Consider the following 24,268-nt stretch of genomic DNA (forward strand, 5'->3'; position numbering starts at 1 on the left):
ACTTGAAAGACACACCCTCCTGAAGTATTCAGGCAAGCTTATAACAAGTCCGGGTCTTGAAGGAGGGTGTTCAGTTTGAGGGAATCACCTACCGGGAAGACAACGCAGTTCACCCCGTGGCATCATGAGGAATCTCGGTCTGGCAATCCTGGTCGTTGGGCTGACCGTGGTCAGTTTGTGTGCTCTCAGCGATGGATCAAAACTCAAACAGGGAATGGGACAGAAGGTAAACTTTAAAGAAATTGTTAGTCATTAGTTGGTGATTTAGTTAGTTTTTTGGAAATTGTTAATTTTGCTTCAGGGTGTGTGCGTCTGTGGATAGAAAGGGGCCCACATAATAAAGCGATTTGAAACACTTATAGTGAATTTAAACACCAGCCTAACTCGACCATTCTTTTATTTTGTATTATTAGATAATGATAAATTGAAGAGGCTTTGCCCAAATTTCAAAGGCATGGATTTGTATGGATTGTAATATAATAATAATGCGTTTATAATGTGCCATCTATCTAGTGTACAAGACCCTATTCCGAGGCGCAGAACAAAAAAACAATACATACAACAAAAAAGATACGTAGAGCATAATACAAAATTATACAATGAATAATCTACTGTCAATACATGTAATGAGCTAAGTGTAAGAGGATTTAAATAAATGAGTCTTAAGCATGTTTTTAAACAATGGAAGTGAACTACAGCGCCTGACGTTGTTAGGTAGAGCGTTCCAAAGTTTGGGAGCACAAGTGGAAAAGGCACGATCGCCATACGATGAGGAAGTCCCAGGAATAGTTAAAAGGGACTTAGCAGAAGAACGAAGAGTGCGAGAGGGGGCATAAGGTACAAGGAGATTTGAAATATAAGACGGAGTCAAGCCGAACTGAGATTTAAATGCAATAAGTAGAATTTTGAATTGAATTCGTTGTCGAATGGGTAGCCAGTGAAGTTCCTGCAATATAGGTGTAATATGATCATGTTTTTTAGATTTTGTTAAAACACGAGCGGCAGCATTTTGTAAAAGTTGTAGTTTGTGGAGCTACATTTACTGTTTCGGCCTCTTTTGACACTTTCATCTCACTTTCATCTCATTTTTGTGGCAGCAAAGCTTAATATATTATTAACTTTTCTCAAATTTGCTTTTCGACTTGTTGTTTTGCCGTGCTTTTCCTTACCATTGCGCACTCTAAGAATAAAATAACTCAAGTTAAAACACTGCCCGCCTTATTTGTTGTAAACTAATATTATAGTTCTATATTATTTTATTTAACCACGGCACAGAAAAAGAACATCTTCGCCAAAGAAGCCTTAAAAAGCGTACTGGAAGAGCTTAAAAAGGTGAAATCTGTGGAAAAGAAAAAGGGCGCCTCCAGCGATAAAGGTAGATCATTCTAACCGCCTTTCACAGCGTGTGGATTTATGAGTACTTTGTGAAGATTTTGTAAAAAGTGGTTTATATTGAGTGTCAGAGTTCTGTTGTTGATCTTGAAAAATGCCCGAAGGGTTTGTTTCGTTTAACTCTGTATCATACAAGTTTGGTATGCGGTCTTTAATTAATCCTTGTCATTTCAGTTTAGAAACCTATAGAGTTTTGGGGTATGAAGTTTAATTTAATGAGGTGTTCGGGACTTACCAGGTTAAATCCATTGTACTTGGCAATGTGCGCATGCTCAGAAATACATGAACAATGACAAATTTACCTGTGGAAATAAAGTCTGCTGCCACCAACCTTTCACATGGAACTGGATTGAGAAAACAAGCATTTGTATTTGATGGGATTTCTAGATTGATGTCCTTTATCGCCCATCGCCCTTTTCGAAACTTCCGGCTCCGTCCTCGTCTGAAGCCTTGAATGTGTTTTACGCAAAGCGCGATAGCCAAGCTTGCCTGAGCCGAATCTTGGGTCAACAGAGATGCCAAGTCCAGAGGCAAGCTATACGTGACATTTTTCAAAGCTCAACCCCCCCCCCGAAAAACAACTGCCAGTTTTAGAAGGCCTTTCGAAATCGCCGCCTAACTTTTTTTTTTTTTTTTTTTTTTAATAAAAAAAATCAGAAGTTTAATTTGGACAAAAAACTGTGCCAAAATGCATCAAACACCTCTTCAGAGTAATTAAAACTAACATGAGTAACACAGAATATGTTGATGGTTAATGACTACACAACCATACACAAGTCAATGGGAAACTATACAACCATACACGAGTCAATGGGAAACTACACAACCATACACAAGTCAAGGAGACACTTCACAACCATACACAAGTCCATAGGAATTGACACAACCATACACCAGTCAATGGGAAACTACACAACCATACACAAGTCAATGGGAAACTACACAACCATACACAAGTCAATGGGAATATACACAACCATACACATGTCAATGAGAAAACACAACCATACACAAGTCAATGGGAATATACACAACCATAACAAGTCAATGGGAAACTACACAACTATACACAAGTCAATGGGAATATACACAACCATACGTAAGTCAATGGGAAACTACACAACCATACACAAGTCAATGGGAAACTACACAACCATACACAAGTCAATGGGAAACTACACAACCATACACAAGTCAATGGGAATATCTACAACCATACACAAGTCAATGGGAATACACACAACCATACACAAGTCAATGGGAATATACACAACCATACACATGCCAATGGGAAACAACACCACCATACACATGTCAATGGGAAACTACACAACCATAAACAAGTCAATGGGAAACTACACAACCATACACAAGTCGATGGGAATATACACAACTATAAACAAGTCAATGCGAAACTACACAACCACACACAAGTCAATGGGAATATACACAACCATACGTAAGTCAATGGGAAACTACACAACCATACACAAGTCAATGGGAAACTACACAACCATACACATGTCAATGGGAAACTACACAACCATACACAAGTCAATGGGAAACTACACAACCATACACAAGTCAATGGGAATATACCAAACCATACACATGTCAATGGGAAACAACATCATCATACACATGTCAATGGGAAACTACACAACCATACACATGTCAATGGGAAACTACACAACCATATACATGTCAATGGGAAGCTACACAACCATACACAAGTCAATGAGAATTTACACAACCATACACTTGTCAATGGGAAACTACACAACCATGCACAAGTCAATGGAAAACTACACAACCATACACAAGTCAATGGGAATATACACAACCATACACATGTCAATGGGAAACTACACAACCATACACAAGTCAATGGGAATATACACAACCATACACAAGTCAATGTGAAACTACACAACCATACACATGTCAATGGGAAACTACGCAACCATACACAAGTCAATGGGAAACTACACAACCATACACAAGTCAATGGGAATATACACAACCATACACAAGTCAATGGGAAACTACACAACCATACACAAGTCAATGTGAAACTACACAAGCATACACAAGTCAATGGGAAACTACACAACCATACACATGTCAATGGGAACCTACACAACCATACACAAGTCAATGGGAATATACACAACCATACACAAGTCAATGGGAATACACACAACCATACACCAGTCAATGGGAAACTATACAACCATACACAAGTCAATGGGAAACTACACAACCATACACAAGTCAATGGGAAACTACACAACCATACACATGTCAATGGGAAACTACACAACCATACACAAGTCAATGGGAAACTACACAACCATACACAAGTCAATGGGAATATACCAAACCATACACATGTCAATGGGAAACAACATCATCATACACATGTCAATGGGAAACTACACAACCATACACATGTCAATGGGAAACTACACAACCATATACATGTCAATGGGAAGCTACACAACCATACACAAGTCAATGAGAATTTACACAACCATACACTTGTCAATGGGAAACTACACAACCATACACAAGCAAAGGGGAAACTACACAACCATACACAAGTCAATGGGAATATACCAAACCATACACATGTCAATGGGAAACAACATCATCATACACATGTCAATGGGAAACTACACAACCATATACATGTCAATGGGAAGCTACACAACCATACACAAGGCAATGAGAATTTACACAACCATACACTTGTCAATGGGAAACTACACAACCATGCACAAGTCAATGGAAAACTACACAACCATACACAAGTCATGGGAAACTACACAACCATACAAAAGTCAATGGGAAACTACACAACCATACACATGTCAATGGGAACCTACACAACCAAACACAAGTCAATGGGAATATACACAACCATACACAAGTCAATGGGAATACACACAACCATACACCAGTCAATGGGAAACTATACAACCATACACAAGTCAATGGGAATATACACAACCATACACAAGTCAATGGGAAACTACACAACCATACACATGTCAATGGGAAACTACACAACCATACACAAGTCAATGGGAAACTACACAACCATACACAAGTCAATGGGAATATACCAAACCATACACATGTCAATGGGAAACAACATCATCATACACATGTCAATGGGAAACTACACAACCATACACATGTCAATGGGAAACTACACAACCATATACATGTCAATGGGAAGCTACACAACCATACACAAGTCAATGAGAATTTACACAACCATACACTTGTCAATTGGAAACTACACAACCATGCACAAGTCAATGGAAAACTACACAACCATACACAAGTCAATGGGAAACTACACAACCATACAAAAGTCAATGGGAAACTACACAACCATACACATGTCAATGGGAAACTACACAACCATACACAAGTCAATGGGAAACTACACAACCATACACAAGTCAATGGGAATACACACAACCATACACCAGTCAATGGGAAACTACACAACTATACACAAGTCAATGGGAAACTACACAACCATACACAAGTCAATGGGAAACTACGCAACCATACACAAGTCAATGGGAAACTACACAATCATACACAAGTCAATGGGAAACTACACAACCATACACAAGTCAATGGGAAACTACACAACCATACACAAGTCAATGGGAATATACCAAACCATACACATGTCAATGGGAAACAACATCATCATACACATGTCAATGGGAAACTACACAACCATACACATGTCAATGGGAAACTACACAACCATATACATGTCAATGGGAAGCTACACAACCATACACAAGTCAATGAGAATTTACACAACCATACACTTGTCAATGGGAAACTACACAACCATGCACAAGTCAATGGAAAACTACACAACCATACACAAGTCAATGGGAATATACACAACCATACACATGTCAATGGGAAACTACACAACCATACACAAGTCAATGGGAATATACACAACCATACACAAGTCAATGGGAATACACACAACCATACACCAGTCAATGGGAAACTATACAACCATACACATGTCAATGGGAAACTACACAACCATACACAAGTCAATGGGAAACTACACAACCATACACAAGTCAATGGGAATATACCAAACCATACACATGTCAATGGGAAACAACATCATCATACACATGTCAATGGGAAACTACACAACCATACACATGTCAATGGGAAACTACACAACCATATACATGTCAATGGGAAGCTACACAACCATACACAAGTCAATGAGAATTTACACAACCATACACTTGTCAATTGGAAACTACACAACCATGCACAAGTCAATGGAAAACTACACAACCATACACAAGTCAATGGGAAACTACACAACCATACACATGTCAATGGGAAACTACACAACCATATACATGTCAATGGGAAGCTACACAACCATACACAAGTCAATGAGAATTTACACAACCATACACTTGTCAATGGGAAACTACACAACCATACACAAGCAAAGGGGAAACTACACAACCATACACAAGTCAATGGGAATATACCAAACCATACACATGTCAATGGGAAACAACATCATCATACACATGTCAATGGGAAACTACACAACCATATACATGTCAATGGGAAGCTACACAACCATACACAAGGCAATGAGAATTTACACAACCATACACTTGTCAATGGGAAACTACACAACCATGCACAAGTCAATGGAAAACTACACAACCATACACAAGTCATGGGAAACTACACAACCATACAAAAGTCAATGGGAAACTACACAACCATACACATGTCAATGGGAACCTACACAACCAAACACAAGTCAATGGGAATATACACAACCATACACAAGTCAATGGGAATACACACAACCATACACCAGTCAATGGGAAACTATACAACCATACACAAGTCAATGGGAATATACACAACCATACACAAGTCAATGGGAAACTACACAACCATACACATGTCAATGGGAAACTACACAACCATACACAAGTCAATGGGAAACTACACAACCATACACAAGTCAATGGGAATATACCAAACCATACACATGTCAATGGGAAACAACATCATCATACACATGTCAATGGGAAACTACACAACCATACACATGTCAATGGGAAACTACACAACCATATACATGTCAATGGGAAGCTACACAACCATACACAAGTCAATGAGAATTTACACAACCATACACTTGTCAATTGGAAACTACACAACCATGCACAAGTCAATGGAAAACTACACAACCATACACAAGTCAATGGGAAACTACACAACCATACAAAAGTCAATGGGAAACTACACAACCATACACATGTCAATGGGAAACTACACAACCATACACAAGTCAATGGGAAACTACACAACCATACACAAGTCAATGGGAATACACACAACCATACACCAGTCAATGGGAAACTACACAACTATACACAAGTCAATGGGAAACTACACAACCATACACAAGTCAATGGGAAACTACGCAACCATACACAAGTCAATGGGAAACTACACAATCATACACAAGTCAATGGGAAACTACACAACCATACACAAGTCAATGGGAATATACACAACCATACACACGTCAATGGGAAACTACACAACCATACACAAGTCAATGGGAATATACACAACCATACACAAGTCAATGGGAAACTACACAACCATACACAAGTCAATGGCAAACTACACAACCATACACAAGTCAATGGGAATATACACAACCATACACAAGTCAATGGGAATACACACAACCATACACCAGTCAATGGGAAACTATACAACCATACACAAGTCAATGGGAAACTACACAACCATACACAAGTCAATGGGAATATACACAACCATACGTAAGTCAATGGGAAACTACACAACCATACACAAGTCAATGGGAAACTACACAACCATACACAAGTCAATGGGAATATACCAAACCATACACATGTCAATGGGAAACAACATCATCATACACATGTCAATGGGAAACTACACAACCATACACAAGTCAATGTGAAACTACGCAACCATACACATGTCAATGGGAAACTACACAACCATACACATGTCAATGGGAAGCTACACAACCATACACAAGTCAATGAGAATTTACACAACCATACATATGTCAATGGGAAACTACACAACCATGCACAAGTCAATGGAAAACTACAAAACCATACACAAGTCAATGGGAAACTACACAACCATACAAAAGTCAATGGGAAACTACACAACCATACACATGTCAATGGGAAACTACACAACCATACACAAGTCAATGGGAATATACACAACCATACACAAGTCAATGGGAATACACACAACCATACACCAGTCAATGGGAAACTATACAACCATACACATGTCAATGGGAAACTACACAACCATACACAAGTCAATGGGAAACTACACAACCATACACAAGTCAATGGGAATATACCAAACCATACACATGTCAATGGGAAACAACATCATCATACACATGTCAATGGGAAACTACACAACCATACACATGTCAATGGGAAACTACACAACCATATACATGTCAATGGGAAGCTACACAACCATACACAAGTCAATGAGAATTTACACAACCATACACTTGTCAATTGGAAACTACACAACCATGCACAAGTCAATGGAAAACTACACAACCATACACAAGTCAATGGGAAACTACACAACCATACAAAAGTCAATGGGAAACTACACAACCATACACATGTCAATGGGAAACTACACAACCATACACAAGTCAATGGGAAACTACACAACCATACACAAGTCAATGGGAATACACACAACCATACACCAGTCAATGGGAAACTACACAACTATACACAAGTCAATGGGAAACTACACAACCATACACAAGTCAATGGGAAACTACGCAACCATACACAAGTCAATGGGAAACTACACAATCATACACAAGTCAATGGGAAACTACACAACCATACACAAGTCAATGGGAATATACACAACCATACACACGTCAATGGGAAACTACACAACCATACACAAGTCAATGGGAATATACACAACCATACACAAGTCAATGGGAAACTACACAACCATACACAAGTCAATGGGAAACTACACAACCATACACAAGTCAATGGGAATATACACAACCATACACAAGTCAATGGGAATACACACAACCATACACCAGTCAATGGGAAACTATACAACCATACACAAGTCAATGGGAAACTACACAACCATACACAAGTCAATGGGAATATACACAACCATACGTAAGTCAATGGGAAACTACACAACCATACACAAGTCAATGGGAAACTACACAACCATACACAAGTCAATGGGAATATACCAAACCATACACATGTCAATGGGAAACAACATCATCATACACATGTCAATGGGAAACTACACAACCATACACAAGTCAATGTGAAACTACGCAACCATACACATGTCAATGGGAAACTACACAACCATACACATGTCAAAGGGAAGCTACACAACCATACACAAGTCAATGAGAATTTACACAACCATACATATGTCAATGGGAAACTACACAACCATGCACAAGTCAATGGAAAACTACACAACCATACACAAGTCAATGGGAAACTACACAACCATACACATGTCAATGGGAAACTACACAACCATACACAAGTCAATGGGAATATACACAACCATACACAAGTCAATGGGAATACACACAACCATACACCAGTCAATGGGAAACTATACAACCATACACAAGTCAATGGGAATATACACAACCATACACAAGTCAATGGGAAACTACACAACCATACACAAGTCAATGGGAAACTACACAACCATACAAAAGTCAATGGGAAACTACACAACCATACACAAGTCAATGGGAAACTACACAACCATACACAAGTCAATGGGAAACTACACAACCATACACAAGTCAATGGGAATACACACAACCATACACAAGTCAATGGGAATATACACAACCATACACAAGTCAATGGGAAACTACACAACCATACACAAGTCAATGGGAAACTACACAACCATACACAAGTCAATGGGAATATACAACCATACACAAGTCAACGGGAAACTACACAACCATACACAAGTCAATGGGAATATACACAACCATACACAAGTCAATGGGAAACTACACAACCATACACAAGTCAATGTGAATACACACAACCATACACAAGTCAATGGGAAACTACACAACCATACACAAGTCAATGGGAATATACACAACCATACGCCAGTCAATGGGAATATACACAACCATACACATGTCAATGGGAAACTACACAACCATACACAAGTCAATGTGAAACTACGCAACCATACACATGTCAATGGGAAACTACACAACCATACACATGTCAATGGGAAGCTACACAACCATACACAAGTCAATGAGAATTTACACAACCATACATATGTCAATGGGAAACTACACAACCATGCACAAGTCAATGGAAAACTACACAACCATACACAAGTCAATGGGAAACTACACAACCATACAAAAGTCAATGGGAAACTACACAACCATACACATGTCAATGGGAAACTACACAACCATACACAAGTCAATGGGAATATACACAACCATACACAAGTCAATGGGAACACACACAACCATACACCAGTCAATGGGAAACTATACAACCATACACAAGTCAATGGGAATATACACAACCATACACAAGTCAATGGGAATTTACACAACCATACACAAGTCAATGGGAAACTACACAACCATACAAAAGTCAATGGGAAACTACACAACCATACACAAGTCAATGGGAAACTACACAACCATACACAAGTCAATGGGAAACTACACAACCATACACAAGTCAATGGGAATACACACAACCATACACAAGTCAATGGAAATATACACAACCATACACAAGTCAATGGGAAACTACACAACCATACACAAGTCAATGGGAAACTACACAACCATACACAAGTCAATGGGAATATACACAACCATACACAAGTCAATGGGAAACTACACAACCATACACAAGTCAACGGGAATATACACAACCATACACAAGTCAAAGGGAAACTACACAACCATACACAAGTCAATGTGAATACACACAACCATACACAAGTCAATGGGAAACTACACAACCATACACGAGTCAATGGGAATATACACAACCATACGCCAGTCAATGGGAATATACACAACCATACACATGTCAATGGGAAACTACACAACCATACACAAGTCAATGGGAATATACACAACCATACACAAGTCAATGTGAAACTACACAACCATACACAAGTCAATGGGAAACTACACAACCATACACAAGTCAATGGGAATATACACAACCATACACAAGTCAATGGGAAACTACACAACCATACACAAGTCAATGAGAATTTACACAACCATACACAAGTCAATGTGAAACTACACAAGCATACACAAGTCAATGGGAAACTACACAACCATACACAAGTCAAAGGGAATATACACAACCATACACAAGTCAATGGGAATATACACAACCATACACATGTCAATGGGAAACTACACAACCATACACAAGTCAATGGGAATATACACAACCATACACCAGTCAATGTGAAACTACACAACCATACACATGTCAATGGGAAACTACGCAACCATACACAAGTCAATGGGAAACTACACAACCATACACAAGTCAATGGGAATATACACAACCATACACAAGTCAATGGGAATATACACAACCATACACAAGTCAATGGGAATCTACACAACCATACACAAGTCAATGGGAATATACACAACCATACACAAGTCAATGGGAATATACACAACCATACACAAGTCAATGGGAATATACACAACCATACACACGTCAATGGGAAACTACACAACCATACATATGTCAATGTGGGAAGCTACACAACCATACACAAGTCAATGAGAATTTACACAACCATACACATGTCAATAGGAAACTACACAACCATGCACAAGTCAATGAGAATTTACACAACCATACACAAGTCAATGTGAAACTACACAAGCATACACAAGTCAATGGGAAACTACACAACCATACACAAGTCAATGGGAAACTACACAACCATACACATGTCAATGGGAAACTACACAACCATACACAAGTCAATGGGAAACTACACAACCATACACAAGTCAATGGGAATATACCACACCATACACATGTCAATGGGAAACAACATCATCATACACATGTCAATGGGAAACTACACAACCATACACATGTCAATGGGAAACTACACAACCATATACATGTCAATGGGAAGCTACACAACCATACACAAGTCAATGAGAATTTACACAACCATACACTTGTCAATGGGAAACTACACAACCATGCACAAGTCAATGGAAAACTACACAACCATACACAAGTCAATGGGAAACTACACAACCATACACAAGTCAATGGGAATATACCAAACCATACACATGTCAATGGGAAACAACATCATCATACACATGTCAATGGGAAACTACACAACCATATACATGTCAATGGGAAGCTACACAACCATACACAAGGCAATGAGAATTTACACAACCATACACTTGTCAATGGGAAACTACACAACCATGTACAAGTCAATGGAAAACTACACAACCATACACAAATCATGGGAAACTACACAACCATACAAAAGTCAATGGGAAACTACGCAACCATACACATGTCAATGGGAACCTACACAACCATACACATGTCAATGGGAACCTACACAACCATACACAAATCAATGGGAATATACACAACCATACACAAGTCAATGGGAATACACACAACCATACACCAGTCAATGGGAAACTATACAACCATACACAAGTCAATGGGAAACTACACAACCATACACAAGTCAATGGGAAACTACACAACCATACACAAGTCAATGGGAATATACCAAACCATACACATGTCAATGGGAAACAACATCATCATACACATGTCAATGGGAAACTACACAACCATACACATGTCAATGGGAAACTACACAACCATATACATGTCAATGGGAAGCTACACAACCATACACAAGTCAATGAGAATTTACACAACCATACACTTGTCAATGGGAAACTACACAACCATGCACAAGTCAATGGAAAACTACACAACCATACAAAAGTCAATGGGAAACTACACAACCATACATATGTCAATGGGAAACTACACAACCATACACAAGTCAATGGGAATATACACAACCATACACAAGTCAATGGGAATACACACAACCATACACCAGTCAGTGGGAAACTATACAACCATACACAAGTCAATGGGAAACTACACAACCATACACAAGTCAATGGGAATATACACAACCATACACAAGTCAATGGGAAACTACACAACCATACACAAGTCAATGTGAATACACACAACCATACACAAGTCAATGGGAAACTACACAACCATACACAAGTCAATGGGAATACACACAACCATACGCCAGTCAATGGGAATATACACAACCATACACATGTCAATGGGAAACTACACAACCATACACAAGTCAATGGGAAACTACACAACCATACACATGTCAATGGGAACCTACACAACCATACACAAGTCAATGGGAAACTACACAACCATACACAAGTCAATGGGAATATACACAACCATACACAAGTCAATGGGAAACTACACAACCATACACAAGTCAATGAGAATTTACACAACCATACACAAGTCAATGTGAAACTACACAAGCATACACAAGTCAATGGGAAACTACACAACCATACACAAGTCAATGGGAAACTACACAACCATACACAAGTCAATGGGAATATACACAACCATACACATGTCAATGGGAAACTACACAACCATACACAAGTCAATGGGAATATACACAACCATACACAAGTCAATGTGAAACTACACAACCATACACATGTCAATGGGAAACTACGCAACCATACACAAGTCAATGGGAAACTACACAACCATACACAAGTCAATGGGAATATACACAACCATACACAAGTCAATGGGAATATACACAACCAAACACAAGTCAATGGGAATATACACAACCATACACAAGTCAATGGGAATATACACAACCATACACAAGTCAATGGGAATATACACAACCATACACAAGTCAATGGGAATATACACAACCATACACACGTCAATGGGAAACTACACAACCATACACATGTCAATGTGGGAAGCTACACAACCATACACAAGTCAATGAGAATTTACACAACCATACACAAGTCAATGGGAATATACCAAACCATACACATGTCAATGGGAAACAACATCATCATACACATGTCAATGGGAAACTACACAACCATATACATGTCAATGGGAAACTACACCACCATACACATGTCAATGGGAAACTACACAACCATACACAAGTCAATGGGAAACTACACAACCATACACAAGTCAATGGGAATATACCAAACCATACACATGTCAATGGGAAACAACATCATCATACACATGTCAATGGGAAACTACACAACCATACACATGTCAATGGGAAACTACACAACCATATACATGTCAATGGGAAGCTACACAACCATACACAAGTCAATGAGAATTTACACAACCATACACTTGTCAATGGGAAACTACACAACCATGCACAAGTCAATGGAAAATTACACAACCATACACAAGTCAATGGGAAACTACCCAACCATACAAAAGTCAATGTGAAACTACACAACCATACACATGTCAATGGGAAACTACGCAACCATACACAAGTCAATGGGAAACTACACAACCATACACAAGTCAATGGGAATATACACAACCATACACAAGTCAATGGGAATATACACAACCATACACAAGTCAATGGGAATATACACAACCATACACAAGTCAATGGGAATATACCAAACCATACACATGTCAATGGGAAACAACATCATCATACACATGTCAATGGGAAACTAAACAACCATACACATGTCAATGGGAAACTACACAACCATATACATGTCAATGGGAAGCTACACAACCATACACAAGTCAATGAGAATTTACACAACCATACACTTGTCAATGGGAAACTACACAACCATGCACAAGTCAATGGAAAACTACACAACCATACACAAGTCAATGGGAAACTACCCAACCATACAAAAGTCAATGGGAAACTACACAACCATACACATGTCAATGGGAAACTACACAACCATACACAAGTCAATGGGAATATACACAACCATACACAAGTCAATGGGAATACACACAACCATACACCAGTCAATGGGAAACTATACAACCATACACAAGTCAATGGGAATATACACAACCATACACAAGTCAATGGGAAACTACACAACCATACACAAGTCAATGTGAATACACACAACCATACACAAGTCAATGGGAAACTACACAACCATACACAAGTCAATGGGAATACACACAACCATACGCCAGTCAATGGGAATATACACAACCATACACATGTCAATGGGAAACTACACAACCATACACAAGTCAATGGGAATATACACAACCATACACAAGTCAATGTGAAACTACACAACCATACACAAGTCAATGGGAAACTACACAACCATACACAAGTCAATGGGAATATACACAACCATACACAAGTCAATGGGAAACTACACAACCATACACAAGTCAATGAGAATTTACACAACCATACACAAGTCAATGTGAAACTACACAAGCATACACAAGTCAATGGGAAACTACACAACCATACACAAGTCAATGGGAATATACACAAGCATACACAAGTCAATGGGAAACTACACAACCATACACATGTCAATGGGAAACTACACAACCATACACAAGTCAATGGGAATATACACAACCATACACAAGTCAATGTGAAACTACACAACCATACACATGTCAATGGGAAACTACGCAACCATACACAAGTCAATGGGAAACTACACAACCATACACAAGTCAATGGGAATATACACAACCATACACAAGTCAATGGGAATATACACAACCATACACAAGTCAATGGGAATATACACAACCATACACAAGTCAATGGGAATATACACAACCATACACAAGTCAATGGGAATATACACAACCATACACAAGTCAATGGGAATATACACAACCATACACACGTCAATGGGAAACTACACAACCATACACATGTCAATGTGGGCAGCTACACAACCATACACAAGTCAATGAGAATTTACACAACCATACACATGTCAATGGGAAACTACACAACCATACACATGTCAATGTGGGCAGCTACACAACCATGCACAAGTCAATGGAAAACTACACAACCATACACCAGTCAATGGGAAACTACACAACCATACAAAAGTCAATGGGAAACTACACAACCATACACATGTCAATGTGGGCAGCTACACAACCATGCACAAGTCAATGGAAAACTACACAACCATACACCAGTCAATGGGAAACTACACAACCATACAAAAGTCAATGGGAAACTACACAACCATACACAAGTCAATGGGAATTTACACAACCATACACATGTCAATGGGAAACTACACAACCATACACAATCGTCAAAAGTCGAATTTTCGAAAACGCCCTTGTAATCGATTCGATCCGAGACACCTGGAATCAGCTCACCAACAGAGGGCCAGACAGCACAATAAACAAGTCAATGCATTTCCGATGTTAATTTATATTACTTGTCAATTTTTTCCCCCGTCAAATTATAGCTGTTGGTGCGACCAGTACAGAGAAGAGACAGTGGTGGTGCGCATACTTCCCAGAATACTGTAAGATTTTTGTATTTTTTCTTTTTTTTCTTTTGGTGTTTTGGTGTTTCACAAAAAACAATCAATCAAAAACACAAACAATTAATGCACAAGCAAACACTCAATTGTTCTTGAAGAGAATAAATGCATTTGTGAGAAACGGCTCCCTCTGAAGTAAGATAGTTTTTGTTAAAGAGGTAATCTCACTCAAATAAAAAAACATCTGCCAGCTGGGGAAGCCTCAATATTTTGCATCAGAAAACGCACAAAGTAATGCGTTAATGTTGTTCTGTCATTATTCTCTTGCAAATTCGATGGTTGAGCCAACATTTTTACAGATTTGTTAACATTTTATGCATTTTATGTTGGGATACACTAAAGTAAGAAAATTGGTCTTTGACAATTTACCAAACGTGTCCAAAGCCTTTAATATCAAGCATTTATTATACTTGTACTGTATTGTTTTTGTTGTTGTTAACAAACTGTAGGCAGCTCAGTTCAGGGTTGTGCCAGCGATGAATATGAATGTAATGACGGTACCTGTATCTATGACTACTGGCAGTGTGATGGTTGGGAGGACTGCAATGATGCGGGAGACGAACTAGGATGTAAGTTATTTATTTTTATTTCAATGCAATTCACATTTATTTCCACACTGTCAAAAACACAGCATAACAGAATGCATATACAATATATGGCGGTGTATAGTTAAGAATTAAACAGTCAAAGAAATGAACAGTTTGGAGGATGAGGCTTGTAGTAATCAGCCTGTGGACAGACAGAGACAAGATAAACGGACCAATAGAGAACGTACGAACAGGAACAAATCAATTTACAAACAACACCAATGCTTATTTGTTTATTTATTTATGTATTTTAACTATGTTGACAAGTAAAACAAGCTAAAGAGGGGCTGTATACAGGAAGAAACTGAGAAATAATCAGTAATTTTGCGGTATATAATGTGTAAATCTTTTTTGTGGGAGTGTCGGCTCTGAAAAGAGCCGGTTTAAACTCAACATTTCAAGCAGTACACGCTGCTCGTCTTCAGGGGCATTGACGTTAATGTACCCCTCACTCAGAGAGTCAGATCGTAATTCTGTCCCTTTTTTTCAGTCGTGTGAATTATTCACAGTTATTTTGGGTATGATGAGGTATTTTTTCCAAGCAGATTTTCATTTCTAGCATTTTGACCTGTATCAGTTTTAAATAAGGTCTCAGGTTCAAGCCCCGCTCTAGTATTCTTTTCTTTGATCAGCAAAAAAAATGTTTAAATTTACCAATCAAGTTTCTCAAGTAGTTTAAAAAGGGTTTGTATTTTCTGCATAACAGAAGCAGCGAGGTTATTTGCCGTAACACCATGTGAAAATCTCTCTTGAATGAGTAGTTCTGAAAATAACCCATATTATAGTGAACACTTCAATGTGTTTCGATCATAATGCTCTGATTCGTCCTCAATATAGTTTTACGTCAAAGAAATCCAAACTATCTCATGAATGATTTTTTTCTTTACTGACCATGGATACTATTTGATGTGTATTAGGTGAATGCAGGGCGAGTGAGTTCACGTGCGCAAACGGCCGTTGTATTCGTGGTAGCTGGCAGTGCGATGACTGGGACGACTGTGGCGACGGGAGTGACGAAGAAGGATGTAAGAGGGCGCCCTATTTAGTTTTGATTTCCAATTTTATAGAAAATTTATATTTTTTGCTCCAACTCTGAACATTTTGTTTGAGAGACTGGAAGCTCACATCACTAGACTGGTCCCCCGTCTTTATCCGCAATGATTACAACACTCAATCACAGACCCAATGATGTCATTGGATGAACGTGCAGTGACCTAAGCTTTCTATGTGTTTCGATTGGTCCGAGGTGATGTTTGTCTGCTGCACTTTTTTGGTCGTCTGCGCAAGCAGCGTGCAATGTTGGCATGTAATATAATAACTTATAGGGCAACATTTATATGCGCTTTACATCTAATTGTTTAAAATATTAAATATTACAGAAACAGATGATTGGAGTAAAAATTACACTATCCCCCATGGGTTTATAAGTGCTGTGACTGGTGTCCCACTCGATGTTTGCTTAGCAAACAAATTTGTCAAGCAGCATATTCTGCTCAACGGCTTTATAAAATTGGGCCAAGGTATGTTTCTGGCTTAACTCACGATCCTCAAAGAGTAGCGTCCGATTTTGCGGCTAGAATCACTGCTGGTTTGTTTACTCCTTGCAGGCTGTGAGTTTGGAGGATGGGGCGAATGGTCCGGCTGCAGTACAGGTTGTGGAGCAGGTCAGAGACGCAGAGAGAGACAGTGCAGCTGTGGGGTTGGTCAATGCGACGGGTCAGAGGTCGAATACGCAGTCTGTGACGGTGATGACTGCTATCCGGAAGCCAGTAAGTATCATCCAGTACACAAACCTTTCTATCTTCGCCGTAAGGTATGACGTAATCGCTGCTGGACATGCGTTAAACCAATTTACGTTTAGGCCTACTTCTAAGGGAGTATACGCACGGGCTAGTTTCTGTGCCTCTCAATAGTGATGACGTCTCTCAATAGTGATGACGTCTCTCAATAGTGATGACGTCTCTCAATAGTGATGACGTCTCTCAAAAGTGATGACGTCTCTCAATAGTGATGACGTCTCTCAATAGTGATGACGTCTCTCAACAGTGATGACGTCTCTCAATAGTGATGACGTCTCTCAATAGTGATGACGTCTCTCAATAGTGATGACGTCTCTCAATAGTGATGACGTCTCTCAATAGTAATGACGTCTCTCAGAAGTGATGACGTCTCTCAATAGTGATGACGTGTCATTTTCAACTCTAGATACCTGAACTGTATTCGCCTCATTGGAGCCATTTATGATGCTCTCTGACATCATGTCGAGACCTTTTTTTTACCCTTTTTTCTATGGTCATCTCATTGCCGATTTTTATTTACAAACCTTGCTTTTCAATTATTAAATTTGTTTTCAATTATTATTATTATTTGCATAATCTTTTTTTTGCAATTTTTATTCTTGTAAAGGATTTGGGTACTTTTTCAAGCTGTCCGAAGATTTACATTCAACTTCGGGGTTTTAAGATAATGGTAGTGGAAAGCTTCCCTTCAAAGATTGCTTACTGAGGTGCTGTAGTTTTTGAGAAATGAGTAAAACAATGTCATGAAAATAATTTTCGTCTCATGAGACGAATTTTTTTTTATTAAATTGTTTTACTCATTACCCCAAAACTACAGCACCTCAGCACGTAATATTTTCAGGGAAGCTTTCTACTATCAGTCAAACGGTGTAAGTTTAGTGTAAATCTGTGGACTATGGACCTTGAGTTTGTTGTCCTACAAAAAGTACATACACCCTTTAATGAAGACAAAGAATTACTATTGTTTTAACACTGGAGTAAAATTACAAGATTATTACATAAACGTTTAGTGCGCCAGCTCTGGCGGCCATGGGTCATACGATTAATTTCAAATTCCTTTTTTTCATATAATCATAAGTGAAATGATTATTAGTTGAGGGTTTATCAAATCACTAAAAATAAATGTTTACATCAATCGTTGAACTATTAACGGCAGTATTACTTAAAAACCCTTCGAGCCCCCTTCCCATGTCAGACTCACACGAATGTCATGGGGGTAATGCAGCCCTCATTTCTTTTAAGCTAACCTTTCCAGATGTTGAAAAGACAATTTAGAAAGCTTTGCATTCAAACATTACAAAGTCACATATTATAGACATATAAATTCCCCATGAGCCGACCAAGTGGCAACAGCCTATACAGCGAATTGAAAAGAATACAGTTTGGGGAAAAAACAAAAAAAATACAAACAAGGAGCGAGCAAGATGGTCATGGTTGTTAACTACAACCAGGTCTCTCATCATGAGCATTCGTGGAATGTGTGTAATGGTTAAGCAGCTGGGCTACCAATACCGTATTTAAACAGTGACGAAACTTGTCCATTCTTCTTCCCAAAGACGAAGGCTGCGGTACCCGTCATCCTACCGAGGCAAACAGTCGTATCGTGGGAGGCGAGGACGCCGTGCGTGGTGCCTGGCCCTGGCAGGCACAACTCTTCTTCTCCGGGTACTTTACTTGTGGAGGGACACTCGTTGATAACAAATACGTCGTAAGCGCCGCCCATTGCTTCGAAGGAGAGTAAGTCAACACGTCATTTTGTTTCTATTGTCTTTGTATTAATTATAACTTTCAAATGACGTGTTCTCTTAAGATAGCTTTTGAGGAATTCGTATAAAGGCACTGTACACATTATTGGCAATTATTCTAAATAATTGTTAGCAAACTTACTTACAAGCAATGGAGAGCTGTTAATAGTAATTAAGCATTGTGAGGAACGGCTCCCTCTGAAGTAACATGTTTTGGGGAAAAAGAAGTAATTTCTCACTAAACTACTTGAAATTGAATTCGAGACATCTCATCAGCTGAGGTCTCAAGGGTGTTTTTCTTCCATTATTCTCTCGCATATTCGAAGACCAACTGAGTTCAAATGTTCACAGGTTTGTTGTTTTAGGCACATGTTGGAATACACCCAGTGAGATGACTGCGTGAAGCACCTTTTAATAAATAATTGATAGTGTGTGATTGCTTAGTCCATAGTGAAAGGGTCCTTTCTCTATGCTTAGTCGAGTCACAGCTACCGTTTTTCAACTACTCGGTTAATAAGGCAGCCACGTCTAAAATGAACACAATCAGACATCAGTGACACAATCCTTCAATCCTTTCAGTGTGATATTACGCCTGCGGCAAACAAGGTGCTGTCATTCATCATGCAAGGGGAATTAAACATTAGTCGCGACTAGTAGTAAATTTCACTAGTCGCCCAGGCCTATAGACACTAAATCCTTACTTGAGTTTCTTCTTCTTGGTCTAGATATGCTGATGCCTCCCGCTGGAAAGTCCAGCTTGGTAAGCTTTCTGCAGCAAACAGCATCGATGCATCGTACGGGGAGTACGAGAGCAGCGTGACACAGATCCATGTTCATGGGGACTACAACTCCCAAACCTCTGACAATGATATCGCCATCCTTGTGCTCTCCGACCCCGTACCTGACAGCACAGGAGACTTCGTTAACATTGCCTGCCTGGACACACACAGCAGGAAAGTGTTTGACGAAACCTCTAACTGTTTCATCACAGGTTTCGGGGCCACTCAGTGTGAGTTTTTTTACTGTTTGATATTTAAGAGTTTCTCGTTATAAATGCATTTAATTAACCAAGCTCTAATCAGATACAACATCTCCTATCCCCCACTCCACACGCCCCATCCAACCTAAACTTGATTCAAGTCCCGTTTTCATGACAAGCCGTATAGCAATGCGCCCTCACCGTCAAAGTATAGCTATTGTGGTCTACATCCAACCCATCATCACTAACAGACAATCTCACCATCACCATCAAACAAATTCAATAAAATAGTAGGGTGTCAACTTTTGCGAAATGCATGGCTTCCGTTTGATTAAAGGTCGTTATTTCTTCTTTTTTTACTCAACATTTTGAACTCAAAATGACGCCCTCAACGTTTTTACTGATCACTCATTCCAGGGCAAGGTAACGTTGCGTCCATTCTTCAGGAAGCTAATGTACCTCTCATTGGGAGAGACACATGCAACGCATTGAACAGTTATAGCGGTCAAGTAACTAACAACATGATGTGTGCAGGGTACCTCCAGGGAGGTGTAGATTCATGTCAGGTAAGGCATTCCTCAAGCCTAAGTAAGACACTGGGTACCTCTAGGAACGCACCCAGTTCAGATGAGGCATACCTTAAACCCCACAAACAGACCTAAGATAAGGAACTATAATATCATGATGTGTGCGGGGTACCTCCCGGGAAGTATAGATTCATGTCAGGTGAGGCATTCCTCAAGCCTTAGTAAGACACTGGGTACCTCTAGGAACGTACCCAGTTTAGGTAAGGCACACCTTAAACCCCATTAACACACCTAAGTCAAGTAACTATAATATCATGATGTGTGCAGGGTACCTCCAGGGAGGTATAGATTCATGTCAGATGAGGCATTCCTTAAGCCTTAGTAAGACACTGGGTACCTCTAGGAACGCACCCAGTTCAGGTTAGGCATACCTTACACCCCATTAACACACCTAAGTCAAGTAACTAACAACATGATGTGTGCAGGGTACCTCCAGGGAGGTGTAGATTCCTGTCAGGTAAGGCATTTCTCAGGCCTAAGTAAGACACCGCGTACCTCAAGGAACGCACCCAGTTCAGATGAGGCATACCTTAAACCCCATTAACACACCTAAGTCAATAACTAACAACATGATGTGAGCAGGGTACCTCCAGGGTGGTGTAGATTCCTGTCAGGTAAGGCATTTCTCAGGCCTAAGTAAGACACCGCGTACCTCAAGGAACGCACCCAGTTCAGATGAGGCATACCTTAAACCCCATCAACACACCTAAGTCAATAACTAACAACATGATGTGAGCAGGGTACCTCCAGGGAGGTGTAGATTCATGTCAGGTAAGGCATTCCTTAAGCCTTAGTAAGACACTGGGTACCTCTAGGAACGCACCCAGTTCAGATGAGGCATACCTTAAACCCCACTAACACACCTAAGTCAAGTAACCAACAACATGATGTGAGCAGGGTACCTCCAGGGAGGTGTGGATTCATGTCAGGTAAGGCATTCCTCAGGCCAAGTAAGACACTAGGTACCTCAAGGAACGCACCCAGTTCAGATGAGGCATACCTTAAACACAATTAACACGCCTTAGTCAAGTAACTAACAATAATTATGATATGTTCTGGGTACCTCTAGGGACGCATCAAGTTCAGGTGAGGCATACCTTAACCCACAATTTAACACACCTATCACATGATGTGCGCTGGTACCACCAGTTTAGGCGAGGCATAACTCAATGTACCTCAAGAAGGGCATACATTCAAACAGTTGAAGCATACCTCAATCATCATTCAACTCAACTCGTCCAAGAACTACATTACAATGTCTCAATATTTGAGTGACAAATCAGTTTGTATCATAGAGCTATAGCTCTAGCCTTTGTACATAAACATGGATGCGCCCACACGGCTTCAAAACCTTAGTGCGTGTATAACGGGGTGTTAGTGCTCTAGTCAATATATATAGCTCTATGGTTTGTATGCTAACAATTTGTTACCAATAGTATCCAGTACTTTTAAATAGAGTGTATCTTACTATTAAAACAAAATTAATGCTAGCTTTTTATTGTTTGTATTACATAGGGTGATTCCGGTGGTCCATTGGTGTGTGCAGCCAAGGATGGTCACAGTGATGAGGAACGATGGTACCTTGTTGGTGTTACAAGCTGGGGTTATGGTTGTGCCTCACCTGATTATCCCGGAGTCTATACCGACGTATCCAAGTATGTCACCTGGCTGCAGGAAAAGATGGAATAGACCTTCATCATACTGCCCTCTTGGTCATGTTCCTCGCATCGAATAACAATAATGAATGCTCATAATCATTTTGCATATATGAACCAGACTATTTTTTTTTCCGGCCTCGGTTTGGTAATATTGATACAATTGGGAGAAATTCAAGATGGCTGCACCATGAAGTCTCGAGTGTTTTAATGAACTTGGCCCGTGAAATTGCGTGAGTTTGTTTCCTGCTTACGTCAATGTACGTTGGAACAAAATGTTCGTTATCATAACGTGCGATAATGCATAATTATTTTAGTAATAGGCGCGCAACCTAGGCGATTTATATATTTGGGATGTCTCTGTTCTCTGCTCTTTTTATTTTTATTTTATTATTATTTTGTTCCCCCTTTTATTATTGTTTATGGTTTATTTTGTTAATGATCAGTCAATGGCTCCATGGCTCTCTCATCAGTGGATCAATCCTTAATAAAATAGCATCTTACATAGCAATTAGCATGTGTGTAATTCTGAGGAGTTATTGGTTAAGGGCCCACTAACGCCCTAGACTTGATTCAAGTCCCGTTCTCGTGCGAGAGGTCCCTAGGCATAATCCGCCGTCAAGTGTTCTTTTAAAGTGATTTTGTT

At 39.4% G+C, this 24,268-nt stretch overlaps 1 protein-coding gene across 1 annotated transcript; it reads left to right on the forward strand.

Moving 5' to 3' along the window:
- Window positions 1-22: 22 nt before the first annotated feature.
- Window positions 23-24,136, forward strand: LOC139938602 (transmembrane protease serine 11D-like). The gene is made up of 10 exons (XM_071934193.1): window positions 23-226; window positions 1,276-1,375; window positions 16,193-16,252; window positions 16,720-16,839; window positions 17,775-17,882; window positions 18,465-18,626; window positions 20,213-20,393; window positions 21,127-21,410; window positions 21,798-21,946; window positions 23,483-24,136. Exons 1-10 carry the CDS (start codon window positions 125-127, stop codon window positions 23,654-23,656), a joined length of 1,440 nt encoding a protein of 479 aa, XP_071790294.1. The 5' UTR covers window positions 23-124; the 3' UTR covers window positions 23,657-24,136.
- The last annotated feature ends 132 nt before the right edge of the window (window positions 24,137-24,268 follow it).

This window comes from Asterias amurensis, chromosome 6 (genome assembly GCF_032118995.1).
Source record: "Asterias amurensis chromosome 6, ASM3211899v1".
Taxonomy (NCBI): Eukaryota; Metazoa; Echinodermata; class Asteroidea; order Forcipulatida; family Asteriidae; genus Asterias; species Asterias amurensis.

What these genes read in the sequence shown, in the direction of transcription:
- LOC139938602 (XM_071934193.1), top strand. Translation starts at nt 125, where the DNA reads ATGAGGAATCTCGGTCTGGCAATCCTGGTCGTTGGGCTGACCGTGGTC. An exon ending in AACAGGGAATGGGACAGAAG is followed by an intron (nt 227 to 1,275) that starts GTAAACTTTAAA and finishes ACCACGGCACAG; the next exon opens with AAAAAGAACATCTTCGCCAA. An exon ending in GAGGTGTAGATTCATGTCAG is followed by an intron (nt 21,947 to 23,482) that starts GTAAGGCATTCC and finishes TGTATTACATAG; the next exon opens with GGTGATTCCGGTGGTCCATT.